General features: G+C 48.8%; 2 protein-coding genes across 6 annotated transcripts; one reads left to right on the forward strand and one right to left on the reverse strand.

The window, feature by feature from the left end:
• On the reverse strand, window positions 1-15,767 carry POLR3GL (RNA polymerase III subunit GL). Of its 5 annotated transcripts, none has more exons than XM_073997648.1 (10): window positions 15,659-15,767; window positions 14,791-15,002; window positions 13,864-13,958; window positions 11,601-11,764; window positions 3,762-3,891; window positions 1,693-1,761; window positions 1,294-1,350; window positions 983-1,056; window positions 738-851; window positions 1-452 (listed from the first exon to the last, which is right to left on the reverse strand). In XM_073997648.1, exons 3-10 carry the CDS (start codon window positions 13,931-13,933, stop codon window positions 366-368), a joined length of 765 nt encoding a protein of 254 aa, XP_073853749.1. In that variant the 5' UTR covers window positions 13,934-13,958; window positions 14,791-15,002; window positions 15,659-15,767; the 3' UTR covers window positions 1-365. The 5 variants fall into 5 exon arrangements, with proteins under 5 accessions (XP_073853749.1, XP_073853748.1, XP_005542148.1 ...); XM_073997647.1 differs by having other exon boundaries at window positions 14,592-15,002; XM_005542091.4 differs by lacking the exons at window positions 13,864-13,958; window positions 14,791-15,002; window positions 15,659-15,767 and adding an exon at window positions 4,209-4,375 and having other exon boundaries at window positions 11,601-11,653.
• Window positions 13,751-16,930, forward strand: ANKRD34A (ankyrin repeat domain 34A). The gene is made up of 2 exons (XM_015430004.3): window positions 13,751-13,937; window positions 14,479-16,930. Exon 2 carries the CDS (start codon window positions 14,605-14,607, stop codon window positions 16,093-16,095), a length of 1,491 nt encoding a protein of 496 aa, XP_015285490.2. The 5' UTR covers window positions 13,751-13,937; window positions 14,479-14,604; the 3' UTR covers window positions 16,096-16,930.
• The last annotated feature ends 560 nt before the right edge of the window (window positions 16,931-17,490 follow it).

Consider the following 17,490-nt stretch of genomic DNA (forward strand, 5'->3'; position numbering starts at 1 on the left):
GACAGATAAAAACACTTTATTTAAAAGTATAAAACCAGGCTTACTCCTTCAAACTGCTCCCATCCTTAATTATCTCCACAAAGAGCTATACAAATTGGGCAGGGGTACGTGTACAGTTATCTCAGCTCTAACAACCCCAGTTCTTCTTTCAATTCTCCTTTCTCCCTTCAGATAGCAGAGGTGATACAAACGTGGAAGGAGGGGAAGCGTAGAAAATAAACTGTCATCATCCTCCATTCCCATCTCCAGGGACCAGAGAGGTTATGTGAACTCTGACCAAATGATTTGCTTGTCCAAAAAAACAAATAACAGGGACAGTTACTCTCTGTAGCCTCAAGAAAGACACAAGGGTCCAGAGACGTTCTTCAGTATATAGCCTCGTCCATATTGTCATCACTGTCACCCCCAAAGTCCTCTCCATTGTCAAAATATGACATGATGTAATCAGTTTCCTGAAATGGAAAAAAAAAAAGTAAAAGTCAATTTGGCATTCACCTTCCTTCCTGTGTACCAGACCCCTCTCCTCCCAGTCACACCATTCCAGGCCTGAGACAGCTCTTCCAGCTGTAGTTTGGAGAAGTGGGCAGAGGGAGTAGAGGGAAGCCCCTACCCTGGGGGGCACTATCTCTGTTGGCATGCCAACCCTCTGAGGAAAGCATCCCTAGTATAAAGAGTTGAGATCCCCAGAGTTTCTGGGGTAAAGGGAGGGGGACTAAGGTGGAAGGAGTCCCCTTCACCTCTTCATGTTCTTCTTCATCATACTCTTCTTCTTCCTCCTCTTCCTTCTCTTCTTCTTCTTCCTTCTCCTCATCCTCCTCTGAAGTTACTTCTTCTTCCTTCTTCTCCAGGGTCTCATGTGGGGATGAATAGGAATAGAAATTCAGGTTCAGTTCACAGAAGGGAAAAATTGAGGCACACATGGGTCAAGAGAGAGGGAATGGATCCAGGGCTCAGAAGGTCTCTATGCACACTTCCTCCTCACCTCTAGTTTCTGTATTGTTTCCTCCTTATCTTCTGTGGTCTTAGGGGGCCTCTTGGGGAGCAGAATTGTAATCCCTGGTGGGGGGATCAAAAGGTGAACCATCAGAGAGCAAATTTTGCCAGCTTTATAGCCCATCCTCATGCAAAGAACATGTCACTCTGCTGCCCTCATGTGGCCACTATGACATCTAGCAACAACACTTGGTAGATTGGGTATAGGAACTGGGATGGAAAGTGAGACCAGCAGCAGCCTTGGCCCTCAGGCTGATGAAGGAAACCTCTCTTCTCCCTCCTTTTTCCAGATACACTTACGTTCCTTCTGTAGCTTCCGCACTCGGATCTTTAGCTCCCGGGGTAGACGCCGCCAATCTGGGAATAGTGAGAATGTAAATGTCAATAGGACCCTGCCTGGGCTCTCCAGTGAATAATGACTGGTTTTAAAGGGGGGATTGAGGGTTTTAAAGGAGAGGAAGGAAGGGGCTGGGTCAAAGTTGTTCAGAACAAAACTGTGGCTTAGATATCTCCTGAGTAGTGGGAACTATTTAATAGCTTTTCCAGGTAAAATCTGAGAGTGTTTTGGAACATAACTAAGGCTCTAGCTTGCAGATGCTGGATCAGGGAATGGGGTGGGGACATGGGCGTGGCGGAAATGGCTTGAAGCATCTCATGCATTTGAAAGAAAGGCAGTCAATGAACGAGCCCATCACCTACCAGGGTTCCAATCGATGGCATTGTCAATCGGACCTGACATCTGGTATTTGTCTGAATAACGCTCCACATCTGAGGGGTGGAAGAGTCAAAGTTTTATCCCTTGAGACCCAGAACAGGACTGTTCCTGAGAGTCCAGCCCTCTCAATACTCAGGAATTATCTGTTTCCTTACCCCAAACTCAGAGCCCAGGGGCTCAGCTTCAGTGAGGACCTTATCTCTTTTTTTTTTTTCTTTTTTTTTTTTTTGAGACAGAGTCCTGCTCTGTCGCTCAGGCTGGAGTGCAGTGGTGCAATCTCAGCTTACTGCAACCTCCACCTCCCAGGTTCAAGTGATTCTCCTGCTTCAGCCTCCTGAGTAGCTGGGACTACAGGCGCACATCACCACGCCCAGCTAATTTTTGTATTTTTAGTAGAGACAGGGTTTCACCATGTTGGCCAGGATGGTCTCAATCTCCTGACCTCGTGATCCACCCAACTCGCCCTCCCAAAGTGCTGGGATTACAGGCGTGAGCCACGGCGCCCGGCCCCTTATCACTCTTCTAACCTGTTTCTTTTCCACCTAAAATTATGATTTTTTTTTTTTTTTCCAGATGGAGTCTCACACTGTCGCCCAGGGTTGGAGTGCGGTGGCGCAATCTCGGTCCACTTCAACTTCCACTTCCCAGATTCAAGCAATTCTCCTTGCCTCAGCTTCCCAAGTAGCTGGGATTACAGGCACCTGCCACCAGGCCTGGCTAATTTTTTGTATTTTTTTTTTTTTGTACAGACAGGATTTCACTATGTTGGCCAAGATGGTCTCGAACTCCTGACCTCGTGATCTGCCCACCTCAGCCTCCCAAAGTGCTGGGATTATAGGTGTGAGCCACCACACCTGGCCAGTGTTTTTTTGTTTTGGTTTGTTTTTGTTTTTGTTTTTTTTGAGGCAGAGCCTTGTTGTGTCATCCAGGCTAGAGTACAGTGGCGAGATCTCAGCTCACTGCAACCTCCACCTCCCAGGTTCAAGCAATTCTCGTGCCTCAGCCTCCTGAGTAGCTGAGACCACAGGCTCACACCACTGTGCCTGGCTAATTTTTATATTTTTAGTAGAGACAGGGTTTCGCCATACTGGTTAGGCTGGCCTCAAACTCCTGGCCTCAAGTGATCCACCCATGTCAGCCTTCCAAAGTGCTGGCCATTACAGGCGTGAGCCACCGCACCCGGCCATGATGACTTTTTTTTTTTTTTCTGTCCCTTAGTTCAAAGGCATGGCTGTATTAAGAAATAGTGTGATGCAGTGGAAAGTATGCTAGGGAATAAGAAACCAGGATTTCAGTATTGTTTTTTTTTTTTGTTTTTTTTGTTTTTTGAGACGGAGTCTCGCTGTGTCTCCCAGGCTGGAGTGCAGTGGCGTGATCTCGGCTCACTGCAAGCTCCGCCTCCTGGGTTTACGCCATTCTCCTGCCTCAGCCTCCTGAGTAGCTGGGACTACAGGTGCCCGCCACCGCGCCCGGCTAATTTTTTGTATTTTTAGTAGAGACGGGGTTTCACCGTGGTCTCGATCTCCTGACCTTGTGATCCGCCCGCCTCGGCCTCCCAAAGTGCTGGGATTACAGGCGTAAGCCACCGCGCCCGGCCGATTTCAGTATTCTGTTGTTGGTTGGTGCTTTTAATATCCAGATTGTTAAAATTTTTGCTGGGCACGGTGGCTCATGCCTGTAATCCCAGCACTTTGGGAGGCCAAGGCGGAAGAATCTCTTGAGCCCAGAAGTTCAAGACCAGCCTGGGCAACATAAGAACACCCCATCTCTATTTTACAAAAAAATAAAAAATATATAAATTTTTAGAAAATACATCCCCCCACCTACACACAAGAAATGGGATTTTAATATTTAACCTCCCGCTGTCCCAAAACTATCATGAGACTCAAAACAAACCATGAATACTATAATGCATTTCAGATGCAGGAGTAACTATTATGATCTCCCCAGTTAGACAGTATGCTTCCTGTGCCTCTCCAGCCCCCAGTGGTGCTGAGCACAGGGCACTCCCCACGGAAGGCACTCAGAATATGATGCTAGCATTCCAACTGACCTCTCTTGGGGACAGCTGGCCGGATGAAGTAGGGGAGCTGCCTCATGGCTCCTCGTAGCTCCTGCTTCAGTGCCAGGACATATTCCCCTTCCTCTCCTGAAGGCAAAGGTACTGGGCGGAACTCCAAAGGCTAAAGAGGCAGGGGCAGTGGTCTGTTCAGGGAGAAAATGCTAGTACAAATTTAGGAAGACCCCTCCTCCCAATTTAATCTAATATTCCCCTGAGCAGAGGGCTGAAAGAGAATGGGGAGAGTAACATATCATTTTGAAAGCTGGGGAGAAATAAAGGTGGACACTTCTTTGACTGCAAAACATCCCTTGTGCATTGGGAGTATAGAGACAGAGAGGGCCAGTGAGGATGGTTTTATGATGGTCCAGGAGGAATTCAGAATCATGTACAGTCAGCCAGGGGCACATGAGAGTCTGGGAAGGAAGTGGAGAGACTCACAGGGAAGAGTGGAGAAGGCTGCAGGGTGGGTGGGGGCAAAGTATCCCCTTTCCCAATGCCCACGGCCTCCATGTTGAAGGTCAACTGGCCCCGGCCACGACCCCGGCCCCCACCCCGGCTGGCCATGGTGGAGGGGGCCTGGGTGTTCAGAGATCCAGTGAAAAAACCTGATAAAGACAAAAACAAAGAGAAAAAGAAATGTAGTAGAATGGACAGGAAGCCAAGGAGGTACAAGACATTCAATCTTTTATCGCTGGGACATAAAAAGTCAATGTCATTCAACAAATTTTGACTGAGAAGGCACAGTGTCAGAGAGAGAATTTCTGGAAACATAAACATGAATGAGACATGGTCCCCCAAACAGGTCAGATAATTACAATATAGTTTAGCACAAAGGAGAAAGTGCTTAGACCCTCGGACAAAACTCTACATCCCTAAGACAATTTGATGTTTATTCCTATCTGCATTTATTTATTTTTATTTTTAGAGATACTCTGTCACCCAGGCTTGAGTGCAATGGTGCAATCACAGCTCACTCTAGCCTCGAACCCCTGGGCTCAAGTGATCCTCCTGCCTCAGCCTCCCAAAGTGCTGGGATTACAGGCATGAGCCACTATGCCCAGTCACTAACTGCATTTATATGTATAACCTTTGAATTCTTTCTATCTCTGGCCTTCCAAACCTGACCAGGCCCCAATTCAATCCAAAGAAATGCATTCAGCGAAACATTTATTAATCATCTACCATGAAAAAGATAGTGTCAGACACTGTGGGAGCACAGGGATGAGTCATCAATTTCATTGTCAACCAGGGGAAAAGAGACATTACAATCAAATTTTATTTTATTTTATTTTATATTTTATTTTAGACAAGGTCTCTTTATGTCACCCAGGCTGGAGTGCAGTGGTGTGATCATGGCTCACTGTAGCCCCAACCTCCTGGGCTCAGGTGATCCTCCTGCCTTAGCCTCCCAAGTAGCTGGAGCTACAGGTGTGTGCCACCATACCTGGCTCTTTGTTTTGTTTTTTTGTTTGTTTATTTGTTTGTTTTTAAGAGATGGAATTTCATTATGTCAAGTGATCCAAATGTCTTGGCCTCCCAAATTGCTGGGATTACAGGCATGAGCCACCACGAGAGGCCAGATTGATCTTTTTAAACACCACTTGGAAGCACAGAATCTTAGAATTCGGAGGACCCTTAGAGGTCATCTAGTCTAAATCCCTCCCAGTGCAGGACTTCACTCTGTAAATGGTTTTGTTGTTGTTTGGTGTATGTGTGTCTTTTTTTTTTTTTTTTTTTTTTTTTGAGACAGAGTCTCACTCTGTTGCCCCGGCTGGAATGCAGTGGTACAATCTTGGCTTGCTGTAACCTACGCCTTCAAGGTTCAAGTGATCCTCCTGCCTCAGCCTCCTGAGTAGCTGGAACTACAGGCATGTGCCACCAAGCCTGGCTAATTTTTGTATTTTTTGTAGAGACGGGGTTTCGCCATGTCACCCAGGCTGGTCTCGAACTCCTGGACACAAGTGATCCACCTGCTTGGGCTTCCCAAAGTGCTGGGATTACAGGTGTGAGTCACCACCCCTGACCCTACTTTGTGAATTGTTATTCAGCTTTTGGTGACATTTCCCTAAAGAGATGGTATCCATTCTCCCCCAAGACAGTATATTCCACTGTGATGAACACTGATGAATCCAAAGTTTCTCCTTCTACTGAATTTTCACTCTGTCTCTTATTGTCAATCCTGAGGAACCAGTCAGAGGCAGCTAGGATGGGGGAATAAAATCACCAGATGAAAAGAAAACTTAAGAGAAATGATATCCCAGCAGCAATGAGCACACTTAGCACCCAGATCTTGGTTTCTAATACAATTTTCCAATAAAAGGAACCAGGGCTCCCTGGACTACTAGCTGATTCTAGGACAGGGTAGGAAACACACAGGATGAGTCTAGAGCATCTTGAGGTGTCAAAAAGTAAGGAAGTGCTCAAAACAACAACCACACTCACATATTGATGGGGTTAGCTGGGTGCAGTGGCTCATTCCTATAATCCCAGCACTCTGAGAGGCTGGAGTGGGCAGATCACTTGAGCCCTAGGAGTTTGAGACCAGTCTGGACAACAGGGCAAAACCCCATCTTTACAAAAAATACAAAAATTAGCCAGGTATGGTGGCATGCACCTGTGGTCACAGCTACTGGGAAGGGTCGCTTGAGCCGGGCAGGTTGATGCTGCAGTGACTCGTAACTGTGCCACTGTACTCCAGCCTGGGTGGCAGAGTAGAGACTCTGTCTCAAACAAACAAAAAACAAACAAAAAGCAGAAAAAAAGAAAAAAATAAACATATTGATGAGGTTATGTCAAAGGGAAATAAGAGCCAACTGAAAAAGCTCCCAATGGTCAAAGCTGAAACAATTTGAGGAACAAAGTAAGTAAAGCGTATTAGATTATAACCCCAAAGTATAAGATAAACGTCTGTGAGTCCATAGTGATATAAATAAATGACTGAACTTATTTAAATGGAGGAGAAAAGACAAATCTCTCATGTAGAATTCCAAATAAAATATGTAGACACACCATCCTAAAAGGGAGAAGGGCAGCATAACTCCCCACTTTTTTTTTTTTTTTTTGAGACGGAGTTTCGCTCTTATTGTCCAGGCTGGAGTACAATGGCGCAATCTCGGCTAACTGCAACCTCCTCCTCCCGAGTTCAAGCGATTCTCCTGCCTCAGCCTCCCAAGTAGCTGGGATTACAGGCATGTGCCACTACACCTGGCTAATTTTGTATTTTTAGTAGAGATGGGGTTTCTCCATGTTGATCAGGCTGGTCTCGAACTCCCGACCTCAGGTGATCCACCCGCCTTGGCCTCCCAAAGTGCTAGGATTAAGGCGTGAGTCACTGCACCGGCTATAACTTCCCACTTCTTACATGTGGACTGTGTATAGGGAATATATATATATATATATATATACACGTTTTTTGTTTTTTGTTTTTGTGACAGAGTCTTGCTTTGTCACCCAGGCTGGAGTGCAGTGGCACAATCTCAGCTCACTGCAACCTCTGCCTCCCGGGTGCAAGTGATTCTCCTGCCTCAGCCTCCTGAGTAGCTGGGATTACAGGCGTATGCCACTATGTCCGGCTAATTTTTGTACTTTTAGTAGAGATAGGGTTTCACCATGTTGTCAGTCTGGTCTTGAACTCCTGATCTCGTGATCCGCCTGCCTCGGCCTCCCAAAGTGCTGGGATTACAGGCGTGAGCCACTGCGCCCAGCCCTCATTCAGTATAATTTAGGAAATCAAGAGGAATATCTTTACAGTGGAGAGACCAGAAAAACACTACTTCAACCAGATGACCAAGGTCAGCATCAATACTCATAAATCATGTTTTCGGTATGTGCCCTTAATATTATACAATACAATGGTACTTCACCTCTGTGATCCTCCTCCTAAAAACCCATAACCTCAGGCTAATACAGAGAAAAACATCAGACAAATTCAAGCAGAAAGGCATCCTACAATATAAACAACTCCTCAAAACTGTCAGTCATCAAAAACAGTAAAGTGTGAGAAACCCGTCACACTTAAGAGGAGCGTAAGGAGATGTGACAACTAAATATAATGTGGAATCCTAAATGGGATCCATGTACAGAAAAAGAGCAATAGCTAAAAACCAAAGAAATGTCAATCAAGTATGAACCTTAGTTAATAATGTATCAGTATTCATTCATTAATTGTAACAAATATACTAATCTACTTTATTTATTTATTTTTTTGGAAATGGAGTTTCGCTCTTGTTGCCCAGGCTGGAGTGCAATGGCGCGATCTTGGCTCACCGCAACCTCCGCCTCCCGGGTTCAAGTGATTCTCCTGCCTCAGCCTCCTGAGTAGCTGGGATTACAGGCATGCGCCACCACGCCCGGCTAATTTTATACTTTTTTTTAGTAGAGAGGGGGTTTCTCCACGTTGGTCAGGCTGGTCCCCACCTCCTGACCAGGTGATCCGTCCGCCTCGGCCTCCCAAAATGCTGGATTACAGGCGTGAGCCACTGCGCCCGGCCTTTTTTTTTTTTTTTTTTTTAGAGACAGAGTCTTGCTCTGTCGTGCAGGCTGGAGTGCAGTGGCGCAATCTCGGCTCACTGCAACCTCCACCTCCCGGGTTCAAGTGATTCTACTGCCTCAGCCTCCCGAGTAGCTGGGATTACAGGAGCCCGCCACCGGGCCCAGCTAATTTGTTTTTGTATTTTTAATAGAGATGGGGTTTCACTGTCTTGGCCAGGTTGGTCTCGAACTCCTGACCTCGTGATCCACCCGCCTCAGCCTCCCAAAGTGCTGGGATTACAGGCGGTAGCCACCATGGTCGGCCAATCTACAATTTTTTTTTTTTTTTTTTTTTTTTTTTTTTACGCGGAGTCTTGCTCTGTGCCCCAGGCTGGAGTGCAGTGGCGCGATCTCGGCTCACTGCAAGCTCCGCTCCCCCGGGTTCACGCCATTCTCCTGCCTCAGCCTACCGAGTAGCTGGGACTACAGGCGCCCGCCACCTCGCCCGGCTAATTTTCTTGTATTTTTAGTAGAGACGGGGTTTCACCGTGTTAGCCAGGATGGTCTCGATCTCCTGACCTCATGATCCGCCCGTCTCGGCCTCCCAAAGTGCTGGGATTACAGGCTTGAGCCACTGCGCCCGGCCCAATCTACAATGTTAATAGGGGAAACTGTGCACTGGGACAAATGGGAACTCTTGGCACTATCTGCTAAATTTTTCTGTAAGTCTGAAACTGTTCTAAAATATATAATCTATTAATTAAAACAAAAACAAAAAAAACCTCGAGGGTGGGTGTGGTGGTTCACACCTGTGTGCAATCCCAGCACTCTGGGAGGCTGAGATGGGATGACTACTTAAGTCCAGGAGTTTGAGTCCAACCTGGGCAACACAGTGAGACCCCATCTCTACAAAAAATAAAAAAATAGACTATGAAAAATAGTCTCAGGTACCTGGGAGACTGAGGTAGAAGGATCGCTTCAGCCCAGGAGATAGAGGATTCAGTGAGCCATGATCATGCCACTGCACTCACCCTGGGTGACAGAAAGAGACCCTGTCTCAAAACAAAAAGCTAAAACAAAAATCAAGTAGCAATTCAAAATTCACAAGAGATTAGTTGGTGAAAAAAATATTAAATATATGTAGAAGGTAATCTGTCAGAAATACATACACACATATGAATTAAAAAGCTGTTAAAGAAAGATATGTACCAAAAATTAACAATGGTTAATTTGAGGGATGAGGTTTTTTGGAAATTTTTTTAGTGCAGAGAGTTGTGTACCTTTTTTTTTTTTTTTTTTTGGGGACAGAGTCTTGCTCTGTCACCCAGCCTGGAGTGCAGTGGTGTGATTTCGGCTCACCACAGCCTCCACCTTACGGGTTCAGGCAATTCTCCTGCCTCAGCCTCCCGAGTAGCTGGGATTACAGGCACCCACCATCACGCTTGGCTAATTTTTGTATTTTTAGTAGAGACGGGGTTTTGCCATGTTGACCAGGCTGGTCTCAAACTCCTGACCTCGTGATCCACCTGCCTCAGCCTCCCAAAGAGCTGGGATTACAGGTGTAAGCCATCACACCCGGCCTCTTTTTTTTTTTTTTTTTTTTGAGACAGGTTCTTGTTCTGTCGCTTAGGCTGAAGTGCAGTGGCAATCTTGGCTCACTGCAGTCTCGACTTCCCCAGCTGAAGCAACCCCCCACCTCAGCCTCCTGAGCAGCTGGAACTACAGGCCTGAGCCACAATGCTTGGCTATTTTTTTCTTTATTTTTGGTAGTTTTTGTAGAGACAGGGTTTTGTTGTTGCCTAGGCTGGTCTTGAACTCCTGGGCTAAAGTGATCTGCCCACCTCAGCCTCCCAAAGTGCTGGAATTACAGGCATGAGTCACCACGCCCAGCTAGAAATGGCTTGCTTTTAAGAATGCTACCAATTCCACTGTAAAAGGACAGATTTCCGTCTTTTTTTTTTTTGAAACGGAGTTTTGCTCTTGTTGCCCAGGCTGGAGTGCAATGGTGCGATCTCAGCTCACTGCAACCTCTGCCTCCTGGGTTCAAATGATTCTCCTGCCTCAGCCTCCCCAGTAGCTGGGATTACAGCCATTCGCCAACACGCCCAGCTAATTTTTGTATTTTTAGTACAGACGGAGTTTCTCCATGTTGGTCAGGCTGGTCTCCAACTCCCGACCTCAGGTGATCCGCCCGCCTCAGCCTCCCAAAGTGCTGGGATTACAGGCGTGAGCCACCGCTCCCAGCCAGATTTCCCCTGTTTACAGTGGAAGTGTGGAATGCATTTCCTTTAGCTATATAGTTCTTATTTAGAATATTTATTGGATATTGACTAAAGAACAGATATCAAAACATGGAATGACCTACAAGAGAGACAAGAGAGTTTCCTTACTAAAGATGTTTACATAGAAGCTGGGCAACAATTTACTAAATAGGGTTTGTAAGAAGGATGCATGGCTCTAGTAGAGGATTCCCTGTGATCAGCATGATTTAGCATTGTGTCTCACATATAGTAGGTGCTCAATAAATATTTGTTGAATGAATGAATAAATACATTATTTCTATGGGCCTTTCCAAACTTGAGACCTTGTGATCCATAAAGCCTCCCCTCACCATTCCAGTTCTCCCTGCTTTCTTCCTTCTCTAGATTGCAGAAACAATTATGAAACACTAATATTATGAACCACTAATTTAATGGCTCTTAATTACATACTGTATTGTCTTTTATTGTTCCCTAGTTATGTTAGTTTTTATTTTTATTTTTATTTTATGTTAGGAATTTAAATTCTGCCTCCCCAAAAAGAGTGCTAGTTGCCAAAAATCAATTCTATTTAACTAACGTTTATTGGGCACTATATATTAACTACTAGCACCTATCCTACAAAACCTTCTATTCTAAAAGGCATAGAGTCATTAAAGAGAGAGAGTGCACTAAGTGTCCCAATAAAGGTATACACAAAATGCTATCGTCAGACGGGGGAACAATTCATTTTGCAAGAAAGGCAGTCCAGGAAAACTACAGGTAGCATTTCAGCTAGTCTTCATAGATAACAGGAGTTTGTCAGGCTCTTGGGATAATATTAATAGATTGGGAGGAAGTTGATGCTATAGCAAAGAGAGGTACAAGAGGCTGTCTCGTTTTCTGCTTTAATGTCTCTCCCCGTGCGCGACAGAAAACTACCATTCTCTAGTATACAATCAATACAGAAATGGGGGCCCAGGGGAGAAAAGGTAGGGAGCCAGAAGGGGGCTGATCCAACAACCTGACGGAAAGCATTATCTATTTCGCAGCCTGGCCGGGATGAACAAGTTCGGCAAGTGTGGGACCGAACCAGGTCAGAGCCACCAGGTCGGAGCCTTACCTGCTGTCCCTCCCCCACGCGGAGCCCACGCCGCGGCCAACTTGAAATGTACTGGGCTTCCTCAAGTCGGTGGCGTTCTAGGCCCGCCTCCCGGAGCTCCCTATTGGTGAGTTTTCTCGGCCAATGCAGGAGAAGCTGAGGAGGGAAGTCCGCCCTCTTGAAGCCTAGGAAGAGAAGGAGGGAGGGAGCGAGTAAGCCCGGAACCGAAGCTTGCGAAGCGGGTCGCAGAGGGAGATGGGGGTTGCAGAATCATCTAGGGTCACTTATTTCCGGTCTCACTCCAGATGGAAGGAGCCACTGGCCGGCAAGAGTTCACCAAGGGAACGTGACACTCGTATCTCATCGAGGGACCGTGTTGAGGGAGCCCCTACAGAAAGGCCAAAAGAGGAGAGGGCCTACGGAGAAATGAACCCCTGTGAAAGCTGCTCTTTAGGGATCAGTCTCTTTGTGACTCTAGCTTCACAACTTGGTCTCTCCATTACTCCAGCCTTCCTTTCAATCATACACTGCCTCTCTCCAGCACCACCAATGGATACTTCTTTTCTAAAAATGTTTTTCTGTGGGTTGCTGCCGTGTCTGTGAGAAGGTGGGCAGAGGGTTTGAGAAAGGAAGGATCTGGGATCAGAGTACCAGAGTTGGGGAGACAGGGCAGAAGCCCAGCTTTTTCTGCATTTTCCACTACTTTCCACTTCCTGCGCGCTCCTTGGGAAGGCGAGCAGCGTGGAAGGAGGAGTCCTATTTTCGCAGAAAACAGAAACAAGGGAGAAAGGGTTCAGAATGGAGATGAAGTCTAGGAGTTAGTCAAGAAGAATATCCCAGATGTAAGAGAAAATGACCTGTAAACTGGGAGGCTGTAGGTGTAGCGGCAAGCGCCCAGTCTTTGCCATAGAACAGAAATATAGCTGTGAAACTTTGGAGAACTTGCTTAAACTTATGAAGTCTGTTTCCTCATCTGTAACAAGAAGATGATAGTTCCTATCTTACAGAGTTGTGAGGATTGAAAAGAGTGTATGTAAAGCACATGGCACATAGTTGACACGTGTCCAAGAAATAACTAGTAAAAATGGGTAGCTTCCCTCAAATCTTTCTCTCTCTCCCATACCTGGGAACATTATTTTCAGTATCTTGCATCTGGGGGGCCTCCAGCCTCCGAATTAGCTCAGGACCCTGAGTGAACTTTTTAAAACCTTAGGATTTTTCTTCTTCTCCCACTTTCCTTGGTGCCTTCCAGCTGGACACAAACTCATTCCTAAAATATGTGGATGGAAGCTATGGTAACCATGGAGACAGGGCAGGTGGCAAGGAGAGGCAGAGACAGTGTGAGAGACCAATAGATAGGAAGAGAGAAGCTATAAGGAGCATTTCAGACAGAGATCTTCAAGCAAGATGGAAAAAATAAGACGACTAAGCAAGACTGAGATTAAAGAGGTGCAATGTGACAGAGTGTATTACCAGGTTCGCTCTTCTTCCTGCCACTTTCCTATCTCCCTGCCCACAATAATACGGGGTGGAGGCACCTGGGAATGTCCCTTGCCCTGTCTAAAAGTGCCCCCATATCCACCTTCCTCATTTATCTAGGTCTATATAAGGGAGCTGAGGTCCGAGTTTCTCTGCGATGGGTGTTCCGTTTTTGAGAGATGGGGCGGGGGTGTATCTGTGTCTGACTCCAGGCTAGACCGTGTCTCCTTCACAATTAAACTACAGGAAGAAAGCCACATCTCTTGCCTCTCTTTGCACAGTATGGACACCGGCTGTGGATCCAAAAAGCCTGTCTACACCTTTCTTGCACAGTGTGCCATGTGCCGTGCGTGGTAGGTCAGGTCTGGCGCACAGAAGCGCATAAACACACCAAGTGCAGAGAATGGGGATCTGCTAAAGCTCAGCGAAGAATCTGGACGATGATGGTCCCTGTCTGGGTCGCGGAGGAGTCCCCTAAGGAACACTTAGGTTTGTTGGGGCTGAGGGGAGGTCGGCTAAGAAAAGGAAGTCAGGATTGGAGCCTCTAGGTTTTTGAGGGTTTATGTGTGCATGAGTGGGGGAGCAGTTTGGTGCCCGACGCCCCCACCCGCAGAGACTAGGCTATAAATAGCACAGCAGAGCTCCGCCCCCCCTTCCCCCCCCCCCCCCAGCTTCTCTCCTCCCGAGCCGGCGCTGTGCCCGGGGCGCTCCGGGAGGAGGGACGACGATCCGGCGCTGGGGCGCAGATACTGACACCAAGGGAATCCGGGTGCCCCCCCTCCACACCATGCGGGCCCCCAGGAACCTGGCTCCGCCACCTCGGCTGCCCCGTGGCCACGGCCCCAATCTTGGCCAGGAGGAGATTCTGCGGACATTCAGGTATCTATCTGGGCGCACAGCCTGGGAGGGGAAAGAGCAAGGAGTGATGGGGAACATCGCAGGGGCAAAAGAACCCCCCAATTCTCCCTCCACCCGTTTTAGGTCTCAAATGCAGTCTGCTTCCCTCCCCCCACTCAATTTTTGGGGTTGTGGCAAGCTAAAAGAGGTTAGGAATGAGAATACATGTGTGACTGTAGGGTGCATGTATGTGGGTGGGTGGCGTTCAGCATCCTAGAAAGGGGGATCCCAAGTGTGGATAAGAAAAGGGGGATAGAGGAAAGGTCTGATAAGCCATGGGGTGAGGGTGGGGGTGCGGACATCCCTGCGCGTGCACGAACGCATTTGCACGCGCGCTAGTCCTTCAGTGCGGGTGCACCCTTCCCACCTCCTCAGGCATGCGCTGCGGGGGAAGGGCCGGCTCAAAGGCATGAGTTAGAGGAACGACTGTATGCCGTGAAGATCTCCCCCACCCCACGCTGGGTTCCTGCATCGGTGCCTCAGTTTCCCTGCCGAATCTATCAATAAGATGTCTCTCTTGCAGGGATCGGCTTCGTCACTGAGACCTCAGGCCTCTGCCAGCCACCCCCCACCCCCTACCCCCTACCCCTAGCCGTCCTCGGCAGGTCTCAGTCCCGGCTCCATCTGTGCCCTCACCCCAGCCGCAGCTATGTTGCACACCGAGGGCCACGCTCTTCTTCGGGCGGTGGGTCAGGGTAAGCTACGCTTGGCCCGTTTGCTTCTGGAGGGAGGCGCCTACGTGAATGAGGGTGATGCGCAGGGGGAGACTGCGCTAATGGCAGCCTGTCGGGCTCGCTACGACGACCCCCAGAACAAGGCACGCATGGTACGCTACCTCCTGGAGCAAGGCGCGGACCCCAACATCGCAGACCGCTTAGGGCGCACGGCGCTCATGCACGCTTGCGCCGGGGGTGGGGGCGCCGCGGTGGCCTCGCTGCTCCTTGCCCACGGCGCAGACCCCTCAGTCCGAGATCACGCGGGCGCCTCAGCTCTTGTCCACGCCCTGGACCGCGGGGACCGCGAGACCCTTGCCACACTGCTGGACGCCTGCAAGGCCAAGGGCACGGAGGTCATCATCATCACCACCGATACCTCGCCCTCGGGCACCAAGAAGACCCGGCAGTATCTCAATTCTCCACCATCCCCAGGGGTGGAGGACCCTGCTCCCGCTCCTCCTAGCCCGGGGATCTGCACGTCGCCTTCGGAAATCCAACTGCAGACCGCAGGAGGAGGAGGGCGTGGGATGTTATCCCCTCGCGCCCAGGAAGAAGAGGAGAAGCGGGACGTATTTGAATTTCCTCTTCCTAAGCCCCCCGATGACCCATCCCCTTCCGAGCCGCTCCCCAAACCACCACGCCACCCCCCCAAACCACTCAAAAGGCTCAACTCCGAGCCCTGGGGCCTAGTGGCCCCTCCTCAACCAGTCCCACCCACCGAAGGAAGACCGGGGATCGAGCGCTTGACTGCCGAATTCAATGGCCTGACCCTGACCGGTCGACCCCGTCTTTCCCGACGTCACAGCACCGAAGGCCCTGAGGACCCGCCCCCATGGGCGGAGAAAGTGACTAGCGGGGGTCCTCTCTCTCGCCGAAACACAGCACCAGAAGCTCAGGAGTCTGGTCCCTCTTCAGGGCTGAGGCAGAAACTGAGCCGCATGGAGCCAGTGGAGCTCGACACCCCCGGACACCTTTGCCCTGACTCGCCTGAGTCCAGCCGCCTGTCCCTGGAGCGCCGCCGATACAGCGCCTCCCCGTTGACCCTCCCTCCAGCCGGCTCCGCTCCCTCTCCGCGCCAGTCCCAGGAGAGTCTGCCAGGGGCAGTATCTCCGCTAAGCGGACGGAGGCGGAGTCCGGGGCTGCTGGAGCGGAGGGGCTCGGGGACGTTGCTCCTGGACCACATCTCGCAAACGCGGCCGGGTTTCCTGCCCCCTCTCAACGTCAGTCCCCACCCTCCCATCCCTGACATTCGCCCTCAACCCGGAGGTCGGGCGCCTTCGTTGCCTGCCCCTCCTTATGCCGGGGCGCCAGGCTCCCCCAGGACCAAGCGCAAATTGGTGAGACGCCACTCCATGCAGACTGAGCAGATCCGCCTGCTAGGGGGCTTCCAGAGTCTAGGTGGGCCTGGGGAGCCAGGGCGCTGAGAGAAGTGAGAGGAGCCAAGGAGGGTGGGGATTAGGACCTTAATGGGATAGGTGGGAGAACCAGCTCACACACACACCACGAACATAGGGATCTCTTGCATGTGCTCATGGGTGCACAGTGCACCCACACATGGTTAAACATGTGTCCATAAGCACAGTACTCTTATTAGCAAGAAAGAATAAGTACTTTATTTACTGGGTATATAGACACATGTATTCATGCCCTGGTCATTTCACGTGCATATGGGATTACTTGTGTACCTGCGGGCACAGCACATCAATAAACAGGGCTAGGGTCCCAAACTCTCTTGCATTTATTCAGAAGCAGAAGCAGTAGGGAACCCTTACTTATGGGCAGTCTCCCATGTCTTTGCCCTCCTGCAGAAGCAATCCCTTGCTTTCCATGTATGCCCTGCAACACAGCCTATCATGATTTTGCATACTCTACTCTCTCCATGAACATCACAGCCCATTCTCCAGGTCTTGCTTCTTTCTCCAGGCCTGGATCCTTATTCACACCCCGCTTCCAACCCCAACCACTTTTCAGGATATCTTTTTCACTCTTCTTGGGGGTTCCTGCAGCAACCCCCAGCCTATGTTCTGCTGCTGTCTTTCCTGCTCTCAACTTCACTTCTCAACTTCCTGCTTTTTGTTCCCACCCTGTTCCTCCAACAACTACAACTGATTGTCTCATTTTCCCAGGGGGTGGGTCATGGGCTCTAAACTGCTCTTCTGTCTGTCTGAGCTTATGAACACCCCCACGGGTAGAAGTGGGGAGAAACCCTAAATCACTCCTCTCTCCACTTGACATATCAAATAAATGTGTTCAGAAGTCTCTGTTTTGTCACTTCTGCCTGGAGGTGTGGGTATGGGGAATGAGGAATGGGGAGGGAGGGTAATACTAACTTATAGCTATAATTATCCAAGGGATACTTAGCCGTTCCAGCCACCTTCTTTCCAAGAAACCAACTTTTCTATAGAGAAAAGGCAAGTGTCCTGTGTCCTAAAGGTTTTAAGGCATTCGACAGGATTTCATTTCCTCCAGTTTCCTCTATGTCCAACCTTGAATAAAGATTCCTACAAAGAGTTCCTCCCTTCATCATCAGCAGATATATCCCAGTAGATTAACTGTCTCTTTTTCAAACTTCCTATTTCTTGACCACTCACAGTTTTTAGTCAGGGTCTAATTTTCATTTCACCAAGTGTGTTTCTTCTATTTTCTTCTACTCTGGCCTCTATTTCCCCATCTTTGATTTCTGAGCCACTGTAGGAGAGATGGTGGGAAGCAGTTAATATAATCTCACCTAAGTAAAAATGGCCCAGTGACCACATGATAAAGGGTATGTAGAGTGTGTGTGTGCATGTGTGCAAGTGTGTGTGTGTGTGCAAAGTAAT

The sequence above is a fragment of the Macaca fascicularis genome, chromosome 1 (assembly GCF_037993035.2).
Source record: "Macaca fascicularis isolate 582-1 chromosome 1, T2T-MFA8v1.1".
In the NCBI taxonomy this organism is placed as follows: Eukaryota; Metazoa; Chordata; class Mammalia; order Primates; family Cercopithecidae; genus Macaca; species Macaca fascicularis.

Coding starts and splice junctions, on each gene's coding strand:
- ANKRD34A (XM_015430004.3), top strand. CDS start 14,605: ATGTTGCACACCGAGGGCCACGCTCTTCTTCGGGCGGTGGGTCAGGGT.
- POLR3GL (XM_073997648.1), bottom strand. CDS start 13,933: ATGTCCGCAGAATCTCCTCCTGGCCAAGATTGGGGCCGTGGCCACGGG. Junction 11,765..13,863: donor AGCCGAGGTGGCGGAGCCAG/GTTCCTGGGGGC, acceptor TTCTCTTCCTAG/GCTTCAAGAGGGCGGACTTC. Junction 852..982: donor AAACAATACAGAAACTAGAG/GTGAGGAGGAAG, acceptor TCCCCACATGAG/ACCCTGGAGAAGAAGGAAGA.